The 19,846-nt window shown below is 40.2% G+C and overlaps 1 protein-coding gene across 1 annotated transcript in view; it reads left to right on the forward strand.

Moving 5' to 3' along the window:
• The window catches only part of rasa2 (RAS p21 protein activator 2), a 172,582-nt gene that overhangs the window by 98,201 nt on the left and 54,535 nt on the right, over positions 1–19,846 (forward strand). Inside the window, exons 6-8 of the mRNA XM_072255071.1 lie at positions 9,722–9,805; positions 17,685–17,757; positions 17,892–17,968. Of these exons, the coding sequence (XP_072111172.1) occupies positions 9,722–9,805; positions 17,685–17,757; positions 17,892–17,968 (234 nt within the window). The remainder of the gene's footprint in view (positions 1–9,721; positions 9,806–17,684; positions 17,758–17,891; positions 17,969–19,846) is intronic.

Consider the following 19,846-nt stretch of genomic DNA (forward strand, 5'->3'; position numbering starts at 1 on the left):
AAGGTCTTTCACCAGTAGATAAGTTTCAATGAGGCTACCCCTCATTCTTCTGAATTCCAGTGAATACAGGCCCAGAGCCATCTAATGCTCTTCATATGACAAGTCATTCAATCCTGGAATCATTTTCATGAACCTCCCTTTGAATCCTCTCCAGTTTCAACACATCCTTTCTATAAAAAAGGGCCCAAACCTGCTCACAATACTCTTAAGTGAGGCCTCACTAGTGCTTTATAAAGTCTCAACATTACATCATTTCTTTTATATTCTAGTCCTCTTATAATGAATGCTAACACTGCATTTGTCTTCCTCACCACAGACCCAACCTGCAAATTATTCTTTAGGGAATCTTGCACAAGGACTCCCAAGTCCCTTTGCACCTCAGTTTTTTTTGTATTTTCTCTTCATTGAGAAAATAGTCAACCCTTTCTTCAACCAAAGTGCATGATCATACACTTCCCGACACTGTATTCCAACTGCCATTTCTTTGTCCATTCTCCTAATCTGTATAAGTCCTTCTGTACCCTCTCTACATCCTCAAAACTACCAGCCCCTCCACCTAATTTCATATCATTGACAATCTTTTCAACAAAGCCATCAATTCCATCATCCAAATCGTTAACATGTAACGTAAAAGTGTCCCAACACAGATCCTTGTGGAACACTACCAGTCACCGGCAGCTAGCCAGAAAAGGTTCCCTTTATTCCCACTATTTGGCTCCTGCTAATCAACCACTGCTTTATCCATGCTAGAATCTTTCCTGTAATACCATGGGTGTGTAGCTTCTTAAGCAGCCTCATGTGTGGCACCTTGTCAAAAACCTTCTGAAAATCCAAGTATTCAATATCAACCAATTTTCTTTTGTCTATCCTACTTGTTATTTCTTCAAAGAGTTCCAACAGATAAGTCGAGCATGATTTTCCCTTGAGGAAACCATGCTGACTAGGGCCTATTTTATCATGTGCCTCCAAGTACCCTGAGACCTCATCCTTAACTACTGAGGTCAGACTAACTGACCGATAGTTTCCTTTCTGCCTCTTTCCCTTTTTGAAGAAGAGAGTGACATCTGCAATTTTCCAGACTTCTGGAACCATTCCAGATTCTAGTCATTCTTTAAAGATCTTTCCTAATACCTCCACAGTCTCTTTATCCACCTTTTTTAGAACGCTGGGGTGTACACCATTTGGTTCAGGTGACTTACCTACCTTCAGATCTTTCAGTTTTCCAAGAACCTTCTCTCTAGTTATGGTAACTCCACACACTTCATGAGCCCTGACACCTGCTTCTTCCACCATACTACTCATGACTTCCACCATGAAGATGGATGCAAAATATTTATTCAGTCATCCACCATTTTGTTGTCCCCCATTACAACCTCTCCAGCATCGCTTTTCAGAAGTCTGATGTCCACTCTCGACTTTCTTTTACACTTTGTGTATGAGAAGAAACATTTGAAATCTTCTGTAGTATTATTGGCTAATTTACTTTTGTATTCCATCTTTACCTAAATGACTTTTTTAGTTGCCTTCTGTTGGTTTTTAGAAGCTTCCCATTAATTTTTGCTATATTATATGCCCTCCTTTTGGATTTTATGTGAACTTTGACTTCTCTTGTTAGCCATGCTTGTGTTATCTTGCCTTTAGAATACTTCTTCCTCCTTGGGATGTATATATCCTGTGCCTTCCAAATTACTTCCAGAAATTCCAGCCAATGCTGCTCTGCTATCATCCCTGCCAATGTTCTTTACCAATCAATTCTGGCCAACTCCTCTTTCAGAATCAGGTTTATTATCACTGGCATGTGTTGTGAAATTTGTTGACTTAGCAGCAGCGGTTCAATGCAATACATAATAATATAGAAGAAGAAAAAATAATAAATAAATCAATTATAGTATGTGTATATTGAATAGATTAAAAATCATGCAAAAAATGAAATAATATACATTAAAAAAGTGAGGAAATGTTCGTGGGTTCAATGTCCATTTAGGAATCAGGTGGCAGAGAGGAAGAAGCTGTTCCTGAATCACTGAGTATGTGCCTTCAGGCTTCTGTACCGCCTACTTGATGGTAACAGTGAGAAAAGGGCATGCCCTGGGTGCTGGAGGTCCTTAACAATGGATGCTGCCTTTCTAAGACACCACTCCCTGAAGATGTCTTGGGTACTTTGTAGGCTAGTGCCCAAGATGGAGCCTACTAAATTTACATCTCTCTGCAGCTTCTTTCGGTCCCGTACAGTAGTTCCCCCCCCCCCCCCCGCCCCCATACCAGCCAGTGATGTAGCCTGTCAGAATGCTCTCCATGGTACATCTATAGAAGTTTTTGAGTGTATTTATTGACATACCAAATCTCTTCAAACTCCTAATGAAGTATAATCGCTGTCTTGCCTTCTTTATAACTGTATCGATATGTTGGGACCAGGTTAGGTCCTCAGAGATCTTGACACCCAGGAACTTAAAACTGCTCACTCTCTCCACTTCTGATCCCTCTGAGGATTGGTATGTGTTCCTTCGTCTTACCCTTCATGCCTCTGTAATTCCCTTTGCTCCACTGTAAAACTGATACATCTTACTTAATTTCTCTTTCTCAAATTTCAGGATGAATTCGATCATATTATGATCACTTAGCCCTAAGGGTTCTTTTACCTTAAGCTCTCTAATCAATTCTGGTTCACTGCGCAATACCCAATCCAGAATAGCTGAATCTCTAGTGGGCTCAACCACGAACTGCTCTTAAAAAAAAAACACTATCTTATTGGCGCTCTAGAAATTCCCACTCCTGTAATCCAGTATCATCCTGATTTTCCTAATCTACCTGCATTTTGAAGTCCCCTATGACTACTGCAACATTGCCCTTTTGGCATGCATTTTCTATCTCCCATTGGATCGATTTATAACCAGCATTTCAATGACAAACACTGTCATCTTCACGGATGATGCCTGGGCATGTCTAGTCTGGTGGTATTTATACCCCTGTAGTCCATACCTCTTAATTGGCTAGTCCTAATCCAATCAAGTTTTTGCTCTCACACCTTGTTTACAATCAAATTCCAGACCTTACTTAGATTGAGACCTTCGTCTTTGTTAAAATTCTTTCCCCCTAATTTATTTCAATGACTTCCTTTACCAGGCGGTCCCAAAAGCCATTGGCACGGCACAGTAGTTTTGTGATGTCGAAAGTCAATCCCATGGCCGTTGTGAGTGCAGTGTTCTGCGACCGTCAATTTCTCTGCGTAACCCAAATGGATACAACTCCTGTGCTCCTTGATGCAGGTTTCCACCATGCGTCTATCTGGACAACATACACTGCTCCACATTCACAAGGAATCATGTAAACACCAGCTGACCTGAGTCCCAAGTCATCTTTGACCCATGTAAACTGTGACTTCAGCTTCCTTGCATGTTTGTGGATGGTATTAATCTGGTTTTTCTTCAGGATCTTGGCAATCCTTCCAGAAACAGTGGAAATATAAGGAAGACAGGTGGTAGTGGTGGGTTCCTCCTCGTAAATACATTTCAAAAATTAGTTATTGTATTTATCTGCTACTGAAAATGTCTATGCTGGTTATTAATCACATTTTTTGTAATTGAAACTGGAGAAATGAGGCTACTTTGGATTTAAACCTTTCAGCTGGCTTGATGTGACTTGTGTTAGAATAGAATTGTGTTAGGTAGTGCATAATTCAATCCCCTGCATTGGTTCTGATTTTTGTTTAACTCTTATATGGGCTTTACCGTAGTTGTTTAAACCTTCTTTAGCACTACTTCATATTGCTTAACAGCCTATGTCAATTTTGAGTTTTTCAACTGGTTCAATGTCCTGGAACTTTGAGAAGAGGATATAATTTCCTCCTCTTAGTGTGAATAACTGTTTCCCAGCATCACCTCTGAATGGCCAGGTCTAATTTTTAGGGTGTGTATTTTTGTCCTGAATTTCTAGCAAATAACATAGATGGAGAGAAATTGTTTAATATTGTCTGTTATTCAATGCATATGTGTTCTTGGTTTATTTCAGTCCTGTTCATGTTTTTTCAACTTCTTGGGGTAAGCCTCCATGGCTTCTTGTACCTTCCAGAGGTGCCAGAAGTGCAGTGTGCAGAACTGAACCCATTACTCTGCATGTGGTTTAAACAGAGACTTATGAAACTTATCATAACTTCCATTCCTTTTTGTGCAAACCTCTGATGATAAAATGGTGGCACGTTCAAATGCAGCAGCTTGTTGAGGCCAACCAACTGTGCACTTCTAAAATATGTTTTTTATGATCGTAAGGCTCTACTCTCCTTGATGAACAACGGGTATAGCAGGTCTACTGCATCAGCGTTCTGTTCGTTGTTCTGAGCAGCTGGCCATGGTATTGAAGAAGAAGCCGGCACTCATGCCAGAAATGGAGAAGGCAGCACTCAGGCCGGAGAAGGTTTAGTGGAGCTGACATGGATGCAGATCGTTCTGCTGCTACTCAAAGACATTGGAGTTGGTCTGTGAAAGTGGTGTGAAGTGTAACCATGAGTGACTATCTTTGACATTTGGATTGCAAGACCTTGTTGGACATTGATAATGTAAGATGCTGCAGGCCTGTTTCCCTTGTTTGGTGGCAAGACAGGTGATAAAGCAGCAGTTGTAGCAAGGACTAGGCCTCAAACTGTGGGCTAATCTGCTGTTGCAGTCCGAGTGAGAAGACGCTGGAGGTGGTGTAGCGTGGTGCCCATGTTCAGATGGGAGCATGCCTTTCCCACCAATATTGCCCTCCAGTGTTTGACTGGTGGAATGACAGGCTGGATTGCCAGGAGCTGTACCGTCAATTTGCATACCGCTCAGGGATTTGGACTTTACGTGTGTGTAATGATGTGCTTGTTTTTGTTTCTCTCTCACTGTTTTGAATGTATGTTATGCACCTTGGCCCCAGAGGAACGCTGTCTTGTTCAACTGTATCTATGTATGGTTTGAATGATAATTAAACTTGATTTGATTTTTGATTGGTTTGATAATTCCCAATATTCAGTTGGCCTAATTTTGGCACAGCTGGTCAACTACAGATGCTTCAATTTGCTCCTCCATTGTTTTAGAAACTGTTTTGATTTATCTTTGCCCCCGGATAAAGTGTTGGACATCCTCACATTGAACCATCTTCCAAAATGTTGCCCATTCATAATCTTTCAGTGAACTTTTAAAACTTGCTACAATCAACATTTTTACTGTATCAGCTAATATGGTGGTCTCAGAAAATATGCCTAATTCGCAGTGCAAATTGCTGGAGGACATCAGTTGTTTCTTGCCAATTGGTATGCACAGCAATTATCCCTTCTATTTCCCACCTCCCAACCAGTTCCTTGTGTACATGATGTGTCGCTGTCTTAATTTTTTTTGATGGTGTCCTGTATTTGACTATATGCCTTGAAATGGATGATTATATTTCTGACCAGTAACATTTTAAAAATGAATAATCTGTTATCTGACATTTGATTGCAATACTCATTTGCATATTGTGTAGCTATATAATCCTTTTTGGACATTGTTGGTAAATAATGACATAAAACACAAACTGTGTGAATAGTCGATGATGGTCAATAAAATGTAAATATGCACCAATGAAATGTATTCATTTGTATTATGCAAAATATTAGGTACTTTATGGGCTCAGGCAACCAAGCCCATATTCAAGGGAAATGGTTTTGACAGACTGAGCCAGCATTTAATTGTACATCCCTAATGACTCTTGCAAAGAATGTGCTGAGCTGCCTTTTTTAATTGACATCATTATGATCTGCGGTAGGTTTATCCACAATGTTGTTTGGTAGAGAATTCCAAGATTTTGGTGACGGTGATGACGGAAGTGAAATACATTTCCAGTTCAGGATGGTATGTGGCTTGGATGGCAATCTCCAGGTGTTGACTTTCTATACTTCTATCTAATCTAAAAGTCATAGTTTTAGATTAGAAGATGCTGTCTAAGGGGTCTTAGTGAGTTGTTGCATTGCTAAAATAATATTGTGGTAGCCGTATTTATGGCTTGCTGAAAATGTTTGTTGGATAAGACTAGCATAATTTTTATTCCATCCAACAGACAACAATTTAAACAGAGCCTGATTCTATTGGGACCCAAAGAGTAGGCTTGCACAATATTTAACTGTGTGAGTCAAAATGATACCTGAGATAATGGTTGAGTTAGGCTGCCATCTAGTGCAATAATTATTAAAATTCTCAAAGAGTAATCCATTCCTGATTTCTGAATGGATTACAGAAGCAATTTGAAAACTGGTGCTAGATGGCACTAGTTTGTTTAGATATGCATTAGCTTAATCAACATTGTTAGGTCAATGAAGGAAGATTGTCCAGTTATTTTTATGCTACCTTATCTGGCTGTGATCTAGAGTGCATGTATGTGTCCTTCCATTTGAATAGTTTTTTTTTCATTTAGTTATGAATAAAAATGTATGGAAAGGAGCATAAATTGAACAATATCAACTGCTGATAGAATAAATTGTTCAATGAGTTGAGTAGGATGCTAGTTTTCTGCAGAATCTTTGAATGGCCTTGGTAATGAATTACTAAATCCATGTCAGTGAATTCTTTGATTTTTGGTTCCTGCCTTATCAAGTTAGTGAATGTGTAGTTGTTGCATTTACTACTAATTTTGTAATTATACTGATTGTTAGGCTTCTCCTTTCTTGCTAATCCAGTAATTGTAAAAATCAAATTAACAGGGCAAATTGTGCAGCGGAATTTAATGAATGACAGTGTCATGTTAAATCCAATTGGATGGACAAGCAAAATGTTGCTGCAAACGCAGTTTGTGATATGTGATAGGTGATAGTTATTTACTAATGATGAAGCATTGGACTTTGTGACAAAAAAATTCTAGATTATGCAGAGGTGATTTGGATGAATTTGAAGGATTTTTTCCTCCATTCACCACTGCTATTATTGAGAGCTACTCTGTTCATAGTTTGAGGTTGCATTGCACCATTTTCTTTACTTGTATGATTTTGCATTTAAGGAAATAAATAACTGATTATACTCTGGTTTTATCTTGATAAGTATAGAACAGGATAAGGTTTTCAGTGTGGTTCCAGCGCCTGTTTTTTTATAAGATAGTGATGAGACTGAACGCATCTATTGTGGATGGCCAAAAAACGTACAGTATTTTTTAAACTGTTTTGCTGTTGGCCAACAGTAATTTAAGGCAGTGAATTTGCTTTTGGATTGCAGTTGGCATTTAAAAACAAGTTAGGAATTGGCAATGTTAGTAGTCTCAAATAATGTACAAGCAAGTGATGGTGAAACAGTTGTTAATTTAATAACGTGAATTATCAAGGCAAAAACATGAAATGTCATTCTGCTTCAGTGTCTCTAGATAATTTGAATATTCATTTCCAAAAAGTGATTTATCAGTTACTTTCTGTGTAAAAGCTGTATAGTTTAAGAAATGTAAAACTCGAAAGAACAGCACACTTCAGCGGCCACCAGTCTATATAATTGTGTAGTAATTAAAACAAGGGTATTATCTAAGTGGTAAGTTTAATGATTGTCTGCAGAATTTTTGTTTTCATCATGATGCTGATTGTAAAGGAGGATCATAGGTTCCAAAAAAAGTCCAAACTTGGCTTTGTAACACTGACAGGACTGGAGATGGGCATCACAAAGTCCTCTTTTCATTAAATTTATTCTTTTATATGCAGTATACGAATCTGATGGGCTAATTTCTTGTGGGTTACGCTTATCGGAAGTAACTGCACCATCAAGCTAATTAGCCTGTGCAGTGCTGAGGAGGTATTCTGGGTATCTGAAATTAAGTTAAGGTAATGCTTCAAATTATTCATAGTTTCAAAATCTCTCCACCTACAGAGTTTCAACATTTAGGTTCCCAGGGTGACTTTACAGTTATCTTCAGTTCACAGTTATGTTTTAAACCACAGCAGCGTCAGCATTCAAATTTTGAAGGTTTTGTTGCAGGCCCAAATTGATGTTGTGCAGACAAAAAGTAATTCATGTTGCTGTTTACATATTTTCATTATGAACTTACTGGAGTTGATTCTAAACTCTTAGTATATGCCATCATCTGTTTGATGCAGCAGTATTCCACATGACTTAAGCAGGAAAAACATTCTAACCAGAGTAACATTGTTAAATACTCGTTTCAAAGTGATATGAATATAGGGAGAATTAGTGAGTACAGAAGATGCTGGATTAGTCTCATATCAAGTATTTCCAATATTTTTCTCTTTAATTGCATGTGCATCAATTTTCAAATGATGTTTGGCAAGTTTCTATATAAACTATTAAAATTGGAACGCTTGTGTTCATAAGAGGTAGAATATTTAATTCCCTGATTAGGAGTTAGGTGGGTAAAGGAGAGCTATAAGTGAATATAGTTGCTGATTAAGCAGTAATATTTTGTATAACTACAAATACCGGTTGTAGAAAAAACTGAGGTTTAGAGTAAGCCAGTACAGCTGTTAAACATATCAGTAAAATTGAACGTTGAAATTGAAAATGACCATAAACCGTGAAAAGTGCTCAGTAGGTCAAGAAGTAAATGCGTCGTGAAACATTCAGGCATGGTCTTCGTGAGAAGCAGGGCATGAGGAAAACTAGCCTACTTTAAATTCCCACAATGGGAAGGCAGAGTTCCTTTCGGACAGGGTTTGCAAGAGATGTAGACCAAATTATCAAATAATTGCATTAGAAATCATTTGTTATAGACAGATTAAAAAAACTGCAACAAAGTGAAATAAAACATGGTGGCTATATCTGTGTATAGAAGAAAAAGATGACTTCTCTGAAATCGTTATATTCAAAATTAAATTCTGAGGACAGCAACATGCCCATACAGTAGATGAGATTCTATTCTTTGATTTTCCCAATTGACATTGTTAAAATAATATAGGAGACTGAAGACAAGGTTAACAGTGGGAGAAGGGTGGAAAATTATAGAAAACTCAGGATTGCCCCTGCCAACTGAATGAGGTCAACCGAGCTACAACTAATTCCTCATGATGTTCTGAGCACTGAATGCATTCCACAGAATTGGATGGACTGTAAAGGAGCTACTGCTTCCTCAGCAAGGACTATTGGGTCTCTGAATGGTGAGGAGGGAAGAGAAATTGGGCAAGTTTTGCATCTCTTATGACTGCATGGAAAAGTGCAATGAGAAAGGTAATGTTTTACAGAGGTGAAAGAGTAAACCAAGGATTCTCAGTGGGAACAGTCTTTTTGGAATGTTGACAGGGCATAGAAGTGGAAGGTGTCTGATAGTGAAATCCCGTTGAAAGTGTGAAAGTCGTGGAGGATGATGCATTAAATGTGGAGGTGGGTGGCTGCATCCTTGTTCTGATTAGGAGTGAGTAGAAATAAGGTTAATAGAGGAACTGTATTTGAGTTCCCTATCAACGATAGCAGGGGAGAAGGCGTGGTTGATGAAAGAAGATGGCATATCTGAGGCATCTGTATAGCAGGTACAACTGAGTTGACTATACTGGAAAATCAATTTAAGTCTTTACAGGATCTGGGATGGGTGTATGGGAACTGTGGAGGGGGGTGTGGGTGGGTTAGATAGATTACTAGCCCATCACCTGAGATGAAGATGTAAATGTTAAGGAAGCAAAGGGAAAAATCAGATGTGGATCATGTGCAGATGAGCACAGGAAAGAAATTGGCAACATTAAAATTAAAACAATTTTAAAAAAGAATCTGAGATGACTTTTGCTTGCTATTTTATAAACCTACAGGATTATTGAATGCCAAGGACTTCCTCTTGTAGGTGGACAAAGTGGTGATCCATATGCTTCTATCTCGTTGGTTGGACCTTCCAGGTACGATGTTCAAAATTTTTAATTACCATCTACAGTCTATTTATAGACTAATGCAACTGAATTGAGAATGTTATTTTATAATCACTGTAATATATTAAGTCCTAGAATTTAAACGTTTAGTCTTTCACTTCGGCCTTCTCAAAGATCAGATAAAATAATATTTTGAAATGAAGTGAATTTAACTCTTTCTCCTCCTATCTTAAATTTTGTTTCTCTAGTATTTGATGTGTCTACCCTGCGAAAAAGATTCTGATTATCTACCCTATCTATGCCTCTAGCAGGTCCTCAGCCTTTGATTCTCCAATGAAAACAACCTAAGTTTGCCTGACCTCTTTTTGTAGGTAATACTCTCCAATCCAGGCAACAAACTAGAGAGCTACTTTCGTACCTTCTCCAAAGTCTCCATGTCCTTCCTGTAATGTGGCGACTAGATCCCATGTGGCCTAACTGAAGTTTATACAGCTTACGGCATGACTTCCCAGTTTTATTTTATTCATTCTCCCAGCTGATGAAGGCCTGCATACAATATACCACCCTTACCACCCTCTACTTCTGTTGCCATTTTAAGGGAGCTGCGGACTTGCACACTAAGATCCTTCTACACATCAAAACTCCTAATGGCCCTGCAGTTTCCAGATGACCCTGTATTAGAGGGGACAGAAGCTGCATTGCTAGAAAATGGCCTGTATCAAGACTTTCCATAACACAAAACAGTCTCACCTGTACATGTCAAGATATAGTTTGAGAAATAGATAAATTTTGTGTTTACTTGTTTACTTTTTTCATACATATTCTGAGTGAGAATCTTATTCCATGTATCAAACATTTGGATGATTTATGAATTCAGTAAAGGTAAATTCCATTACCCAAATGTCCATAATACATTGCTTTTGCATTTGCCCTCCTAAAACACAATGCCTCATACTTGCTCTGAAAATTTGCTATTTCTGCCCCCGCCCCAAACTTCCAACCGACCTTGTATCTTGTATATTCTTTTACAACTTTCATCACTATCCATAATTCAATCAACTTTTGTGTTGTCTGCAATCTTAATTTCACCATTTTCTCAAATTTCACCAGTCTTGTAGTATTGTCATTTGATATTTAGAATAGTTATTTGATTCTTGGTCAGGTGGCCAAACATTAATCCCTCTTTTTAGAATGCAAGCCATTTTAATTGGTATGTATTGAACCTTAAGCACCTATTTGCTTTATAAATAGACTTAAAAATAATGAAACACAGAAGTCAGACTGTATTTCACAAACGTGCTGTTTTAGTTAATCCATTTAAAGGAATTCCTTAAAATAAACAAATAATACCAGGTCCTGGTTCACCTAATTGCTGTTGTAAATCTGCAGTAGATTTAGAAGCTGGTCATTGTCAGGTTATCTTAGTTCACTGTTTTGCTTGTTGATCCTTAAGATCAGGAGAATGTAATTTATAATATATAATATGAGAACTGGGTATATTAGTACAGGCATTATAAGTGCTGACTGTTTCGCTTACCAAGACAGTTCTCCTGCATGATCCTGACCACAGTTTACATACCACCAAAGGCCACCATTAAGTAACTTGCTGCCCGTTATGCCTGCTGGCATTTAGGGCAGCAGTGAATATCTTCCATAATTGTCTGTCCTTGGCCATCTTCTGGTGGTGTTCAGGGCTTCCTTCGTTGCACTGTAATTTCCTCTCAGTTTTCACTACTGTTGGCCATGTAAGCCCCAAGTGGAGACCCAGGATTAGTCTCCACCTGGGACTACAGATGTAGAAGGATTCGTCATTGCTGTTTCCATACCAGTTTGTTTCATCAGTCAAAGTTGTTAGCACTGAGCTGAACCCCTGAACCTGGAGGATCAGTGGACCAGTCTTAGTCTGGCATCTACCCTTTAACCTGTTTGGCATGGGTGACCCTACCAAGAGCCATAAAACCCTGACTCCAACCAGCATAGCTCTCCTGGTCATTTAGTCATGCAAGCCTCCAAACCATGACAAGATTGTGGTCCTCTTGGAAGGACATAAAGTAAGCACTCTGAAGTATTGAGTGCCTCGATCAGCAGGCTGATGTCTACTATAAGCCTATGGACTCTCACAGCTACCTGGACTATTCCTCTTCCCACCCTATCTCTTGCAAAATTGCTACCCCCTTCTCGCAATTCCTCCATCTCCGCTGCATCTGCTCTCAGGATGAGGCTTTTCATTCCGGGACGAAAGGAGAAGTCTTCCTTTTTTTTAAAGAAAGGGGCTTCCCTTCCTCCACCATCAACTCTGCTCTCAAACGCATCTCCCCCATTTCACGCACATCTGCTCTCACCTCATCCTCCCACCACCCCACTAGGGATAGGGTTCTCCTTGTCCTCACCTACCACCCCACCAGCCTCCAGTCCAACATATAACTCTCCATAACTTCCGCCACCGCCACGGGATCCCACCACCGAGCACATCTTTCCCTCCCCCCCCCCAACTTTGCTTTCTGCAAGGATTGCTCCCTACGCACTCCCTTGTCCATTCGTCCCCCCCCATCCCTTCCCACCGATCTCCCTCCCGGCACTTATCCTTGTAAGCAGAACAAGTGCTACACATGCCCTTACACTTCCTCCCTCACCACCATTCAGGGCCCCAGACAGTCCTTCCAGGTGAGGCGACACTTCACCTGTGAGTCGGCTGGGGTGATATACTGCGTTCAGTGCTCCCTGTGTGGCCTTCTATATATTGGCGAAACCTGACGCAGGCTGGGAGGCTGTTTCACTGAACACCTACGCTCTCTCTGCCAGAGAAAGCAGGATCTCCCAGTGGCCACACATTTTAATTCCACATCCCATTCCCATTCTGATATGTCCATCCATGGCCTCCTCTACTGTCAAGATAAAGCCACACTCAGGCTGGAGGAACAACACCTTATATTCCGTCTGGGTAGCCTCCAACCTGATGGCATGAACATCGACTTCTCTAATTTACGTTAACGTCCCTCCCCCGCTTCTTACCCCATTCCTTATTTATTTATTATTTATTCCCCCCCCCTTCTTTCTCTCTCATTTTTCTCCCTCTGTCCCTCTCACTATATCTTCCTCTGATGCTCCCCTCTCCCTCCCTTTCTCCATAGGCTTCCCGTCCCATGATCTTCTCCCTTCTCCAGCCTGGTATCCCTTTTGCCAATCAACTTTCCAGCTCTTAGCTCCATCCCTCCCCCTCCTGTCTTCTCCTGTCATTTCAGATCTCTGCCTCCCCCTCCCACTTTCAAATCTCTAACTATCTCTTCTTTCAGTTAGTCCTGACGAAGGGTCTCGGCCCGAAACGTCGACTGTACTTCTTCCTATAGATGCTGCCTGGCCTGCTGCGTTCCACCAGCATTTTGTGTGTATTGCTTGAATTTCCAGCATCTGCAGATTTCTTTGTAACAGCCTACCGTAATGCCTTTCAACTCATTGTTGGAGATTTCAGTCAAGCTTGGTGAAGAAATGTCTGCCCTATTACCATCAACATGTCACCTGCAGTACCAGGGATCCCAACACACTTGGCGAGTGCCTACCATTCCATGCCAGGACCACATTTCCTGATATCTGATCACTTGGTTGTCCTTCTCCTACCTGCATACAGGCAAGGGCTAAAGAATGGAGCTCGGGAGATAAGGTGGTTGCAGGAGACGAAGGAGCAGCTACGGGCTTGCTTTCAATCTGTGCACTTGGCCATGTTCAAGACTCAGAGGATCTGAATGAATACACCATGGTTGTCACAGACTTTATAAAAAGCCATAGACGAGTGTGTCCCCACAAAATCATTAGTCTTCCTCAACCAGAAGCTTTGGATGAACTATGAGATTTGCAATCTGCTGAAGGCATTCAGGACCAAGTTAAATACAAGAGGTCCAGCTACATTCCCCAGAGAGAAGTTAACAAATTTCACGTCACATGCTTGTGATAATAAACCTGATTCTGATTCTGAGAGCCATTTCATGTGTGAAGTGGCAATTCTGTACCAAACTTCAATCACAGAAGGATCTCAACAGTTATGGCAGAGCATGAACGCTATCACCTCCTACAAAGTGAAATCAACTGACATGGGTGACAACAATCCTTCGCTCCCAGATGAGCTCATGTCTGGTTTGATCATTAAAACACAGATACCTTCACAACCTCCCACAGCCTGCCAATGTCCCTATGATTTCAGTCTCTGAGGCTGACATAAGAGCATCTTTCAGGAAGGTGAGCCCATGGAAAACATCTGGCCCAGAGAGGGTACCTGTCTGAGTATTAAAGACCTGTGCTGATCATCTAGCTGGATATCTTTTAACCTCTCGCTTCAGCAATTTGAGGTACCCACCTGCTTCAAGCAAGCTTCACTTTTCCAGTGCCTAAGAAGAATGTGATAACCTGTCTCAATGACCATCATCCAGTACCACTTGCATCCACTGTAATGAAGTGTTTTGAAAGGTTGGTAAAGAAACATATTAACTCCCAACTGAGAAGTGACTTGGATTCGCTCCAACTTGCCTACTGGCACAACAGATCAACAGCAGATGCCGTTTCATTGACTCTTCACTCCATTCGGGAACATCTGGACAGCAAAGATGCTTACATCAAGATGCGACTAAAAAAAGTAGTAGATACAGCCCAGCCCATCTTGGGCAAAGCCCTCCCCACCATTGAGCACATCTACACACAGTGCTGTCGCAGGAAGCAATCTTGTGACAATGGACATCCATCATCACGGACTACCACCATCCAAGCCATGCTCTCTTCTCACCGCTGTGATCAGGAAGAAGGTACAGGAGCCTCAGGACCTGCACTGTTAGGTTAAAGAACAGTTAATACCCTTAACCGTTAGGCTGTTGAACCAGAAGGGATATAGAAACATAAAAAACCTACAGCACAATACAGGCTCTTCGGCCCAGGATGCTGTGCTGAACATGTACTTATTTTAGAAATTACCTTGGGTTGCCCATAGCCCTCTATTTTTCTAAGATCCATATACCTTTCCAGGAGTCTCTTAAAAGACCCGATCGTATTCACCTCCACCACCATCGCCGGCAGCCTATTTCACACACTCACCACTCTCTGCGTAAAAGAACTTACCCCTGACATCTCCTCTGTACCTACTTCCAAGCACCTTAAAACTATGCCCTCTCGTGTTAGCCATTTCAGCCCTGGGAAAAAGCCTCTGACTAGCCACACGATCAATGCCTCTCATCATCTTGTACACCTCTACCAGGTCACTTCCATACTCTATTGCTCCAAGAAGAAAAGGCCAAGTTTACTCAACCTATTCTCATAAGGCATGCTCCCCAATCCAGGGAACATCCCTGTAAATCTCCGCTGCACCCTTTCTATAGTTTCCACATACTTCCTGTAGTGAGGTGACCAGAACTGAGCACAGTACGCCAAGTGGGGTCTGATCAGGGTCCTATATAGCTGCAACATTACCTCTCGGCTCCTAAACTCAATACCATGTTGATGAAGGCTAATGCACCCTGTGCCTTCTTAACCACAGAGTCAACCTGCGTAGCAGCTTTGAGTGTCCTGTGGACTCGGACCCCAAGATCCCTCTGATCCTCCACACTGCCAAGTCTTACCATTAATACTATATTCTGCCATCATATTTGACCTACCAAAATGAACCACCTCAGACTTATCTGGGTTGAACTCCATCTGCCACTTCTCAGCCCAATTTTGCATCCTATCGATGTTCTGCTATAACCTCTGACAGCCCTCCACACTATCCACAACACCCCCAACTTTTGTGTCATCAGCAAGTTTACTCACCCATCCCTCCACTTCCTCATCCAGGTCATTTATAAAAATCACAAAGAGAAGGGGCCCCAGAATTTCACTTGCCCTAACACTGAACTGCTCCCACAACCTATGGACTCACTTTTAAGGGCTCTTCATTTTATATTCCCAATATTTATTGCTTATTTACTATTATTTCTTTTTTCTCATTTTTTTGTATGTGGACAGTTTGCTGTTTTTTTTTATTGTACATCGTTTGTATATCCATCCTGGTAGGTGTGGTCTTTCGTTGATTCTGTTGTGTTTGTTGTATTTACTGTGGTGGCCCACAAGAAAATTAATCGGAGGGTTGTATATGGTGACATATATGTACTTTGAATATATATTTACTTCAAACTTTTCTAAATCAGAAAAATATAATATTTTAAATCTTGGGGACTTGGGATTTTAAAATATAAGATTGAGTTCAAATTCTGAAAAAGAAATTATGATCTGCATAAACACGAGGAATTCTGTAGATGCTGGAAATTCAAGCAACACACATCAAAGTTGCTGGTGAACGCAGCAGGCCAGGCAGCATCTCTAGGAAGAGGTACAGTTGACATTTCAGGCCGAGATCCTACTAGCTCTTCCTTCAGTTAGTCCTGACGAAGGGTCTTGGCCCGAAACGTCGACTGTACCTCTTCCTAGAGATGCTGTCTGACCTGCTGCTTTCACCAGCAACTTTGATGTGTGTTGTTATGATCTGCATATTCAACTGGCCTGTGGAATCATTGTCAATTTCATTTAATATGCAGGTGTAGCTTGTGCTTGGTACCTGAATGAGAAGAAATTTACAGTCTTAAAGTGTTCTCTTTAAATATAGTTGTTCATTGATGTTACATGTGAGGTGAGAAATTGTGTTGCCCAGAAAAGTTCTAGATCAACAGATTATATAATTTAGTCCAGAGCCTCAGCTTTGCTATCCTTTTCTATCGATGTTAGATTGATGAAGAACCAAGATTAGATTATGTACTAACGCTGTATGATCTGAAAGAGCTTATCTAGACCATTTGAGGTGTTGTATTACTCTGAAGTGTGAGGGCGACATTGCTTCATGGTTGCATCAAGGTTTATTTTTTTGTGCAAGGTGTAAGGAAACTGAATATTTCAGGTCACACATAGAATGAAAAGTAGGATGCTATTCTTTTGGCAATGTATCATATGCCTTCAAGTTCAGAATAGGAATTTGTGATGGTCTTGTACCTGCTGAAATTCAAATTTGCTTTGAAACTATGTGATAGTGTTACTAATTTTTATCCCATCACAATGAGTAGTAAATGTCAGTGCATTGACAGGAATTGGGCTTTGGTATCAAGTTTGTCACGTGTCCTCTGGTGGAGTAGTTCAATAGTAAAGAACTCATTCTGTAGTACAGCACTGTAAACGGTAAGAATCGTTTGAAGTTAAGAAGCCAAAATGCACGCACACCATATGATAGAGATTTACATTGGAACCGAAATGTTACGCTTAAGATTATGAAAGGTTGAAATGGGGTAGACTGAATTTGCGTTGTGGTTTGTTCTAGTGGTTTACAAGTTATGAATTTAGAGTGTAGGCCTCATCTTGATCCCTCGGGATTGTGGGTGACTTTCATTGCAGTTCTAAAGTGACCAGAGCAAATGTGAGACCGGCTCACTCTACCACAACTGTGAATCATCAGTTGGATAGGCTACTGAGAAGTTTATGGGAGTCCACTGCTACAGTTATGCTGAAGTTCTATATTCTCAGTTCTACCCCAAATGCTTCTTCACTTTTAGCAAGGTTCAGGAACAAGGTCAAAGTACAGAGGATGTGTAATTTGCTTCCAAAGTTGGTGATTGTGGTAGAATCTATGTAAGTAGGTCTGACTGGCTAGAAAGCTGAAGGAGAAAAGACGTTGAAAGATAACAGGAAGCGAAGGCAGATGTTAGCTGAACCAAGGAATGTAAGTAGCAAGAATTGCTTGTGCAATGTAATTGTGGAATCATGATGAAAAGGAGCCCTTCTAATTTTACTGTTAGCTGACTAGGTCCAGTCAGACCATCAAACCTATTCTTCGTCCATCTTGAAATTAACTTTGAAGGTGCCCCAAGTTACAAACTTACTCTAAATCATCTCCCTTTCGTTTCATCAGGTTGGATCAAAAAAGAACCAAAGTAAAGAAGAAAACAAGTAACCCACAGTTCGATGAAACATTCTATTTTGAAGTAAGTAACTTGTGAAGGAGGCCTTTGTTGTGGGTGGAATTAATAATTTTGTATAAAAATAGCATTCTGCATAGAAGAAAATGAAATTGAATTATCTTGATTATTCTAATACGTAGTTAATTAAAACATTTCAGGTAACTCGAAGCAGCAGTTACACCAAAAAATCTCATTTCCAAGTGGAGGAGGAAAATATTGAAAAACTTGAAATCAGGTAATTGAATAAATAGAATCAACCATAAAGATGCAGTAAAATCACTTTGATCTAACTTTAATGAGGAATCTTTAACATTCCGATCCAAACAGCTAGGTCTATGTATTCAGTAGCAGTTACTATTATGTATGCAAATACATAATTTTCCAGTCAAGATTTTCTCCAGCTGCGCTCTCTGTTGAGCTTGTGGCCAGACTTGTTTTGTTTTAAGTTTGTAGTGATGCTTTTAGGGACAGGGAGGGTGGTTAGGAGTCAGGTCAGTGTTCAGAGATAGAGATGTAGAGGAATTAGAGATCGGGCCAGAATGTAGGCCTCCATTCTGTGTTCTGCATTTGACGTCCAGCAAAGTGGACAGGTGACAAAGGACATCTGGAGTCCAGGTTTCTGCTATGTACTCGGCAGCCAGTGATGTTGGCATCACTACTCTGTTCCACACTGGAAGGCCTATGATGTGCTCATGGGATGAAGGACATCCGGAATCTCGGCCTCTGCTCCACGCTCCAAGGCCAGTGGCGTGGATGGGCGACAGAGTATCTGTGGATGTCTGTAGATCCCGGGATCGAATGTCAGTGGGAAGGATGATTAGGTGACATGACAGAGGAAGGGATGTTGAAGGGGAAGAAGGGCAGTGGCTGGCATAGTTAGAGTAAGATTTCTGAATGTCAAAGATAAGCAGATGATAAGAAATTTCTTTGTTAAACAAAATTTTGTAAATTAAAGAATTGTTTAATACACTGGAAAATTTTGGTACAGTGCATCTCTGTAAATGGAGAGTGACACATTCATTGTTTTAGCAAAAATGATGTATATTCAAGAGTTGTACCTCAAGAGTGAATGACATTGTGCCAAAATTTCATGAACTGTTTTGTAAATCGACAGATAGCTGTACAGTATATTCATATGAGATTGTTCAATGTTGGTTAAAGGGAGTTCTACACGATTTTGTCCAATACAGTGATGAGTTCACTGGATACTAACTTTTAAGACAAAAAATAAACTGAAAATTATATCCTTTATGTTGAACATCCAATTATATTGCAAAGGCAGTGCTCTTTTTGTTATAGACTAATCTCTATTAAAGATAAAAGAAAAGTTCACTGAAAGAGTTTTAAGGCTTCATTTAGGGAGAGTTATCAATGTTTTAATTCTAACTGCCCTTTTCATGCTGTCCAATGGGGTTCAATCTCAGTGAGGTAAGAATAGTAGATTATTGAACAATAAATTGCTGCATGTGTTAGTTTCTGGGATCAACGTTTTTATAATACAGGTGCTTTTTAACTGCATGTAAAAGAGTATAAGTTTTTGATTTTCACATTTGCTGTTGATTAGAATATGATATTTAGGTCTAAAACTTCACTGTTAAGCAAGGCTTTTAGATGGTCTTTGTTCCAAACCCCAACAACTTTCTTAACACCCTCCCTAGAGCATTGTGGTTTATTTTGTGTATGTTGCATGAATTTGTACAGCATTTTATTTCAAACTACTTCCTTCAATGAATTATTTCAAAGGTTTCAAAGGCGCATTTAATGTCAGAGAAATGTATACGATATACATCCTGAAATTCTTTTTCTTCGCAACCATCCACAAAAACAGAGCAGTGCCCCAAAGAGTGAATGTCAGTTAAATGTTAGAACCCCAAAGTCTCCTTCCTGTGTGTAAGCAGCAGCAAACAACAATTCCCCCCTCCCCCCACCAGCAAAAAAAAAAGCATCAGCACCCACCACCAAGCACTCAAACATGCAGCAAAAGCAACAGCAAAGAAACAGACTTTCAGTACTCCAAAGACTACGCGTTCACCCAGTATTTGACATACCACAGGTTCTCTCTCTCTCTCTCTCTCCCCGTGGGTGTCTCCGTTTCACAACGCGAGGGGAGACA

The sequence above is a fragment of the Mobula birostris genome, chromosome 4 (assembly GCF_030028105.1).
Source record: "Mobula birostris isolate sMobBir1 chromosome 4, sMobBir1.hap1, whole genome shotgun sequence".
Lineage (NCBI taxonomy): Eukaryota > Metazoa > Chordata > Chondrichthyes > Myliobatiformes > Myliobatidae > Mobula > Mobula birostris.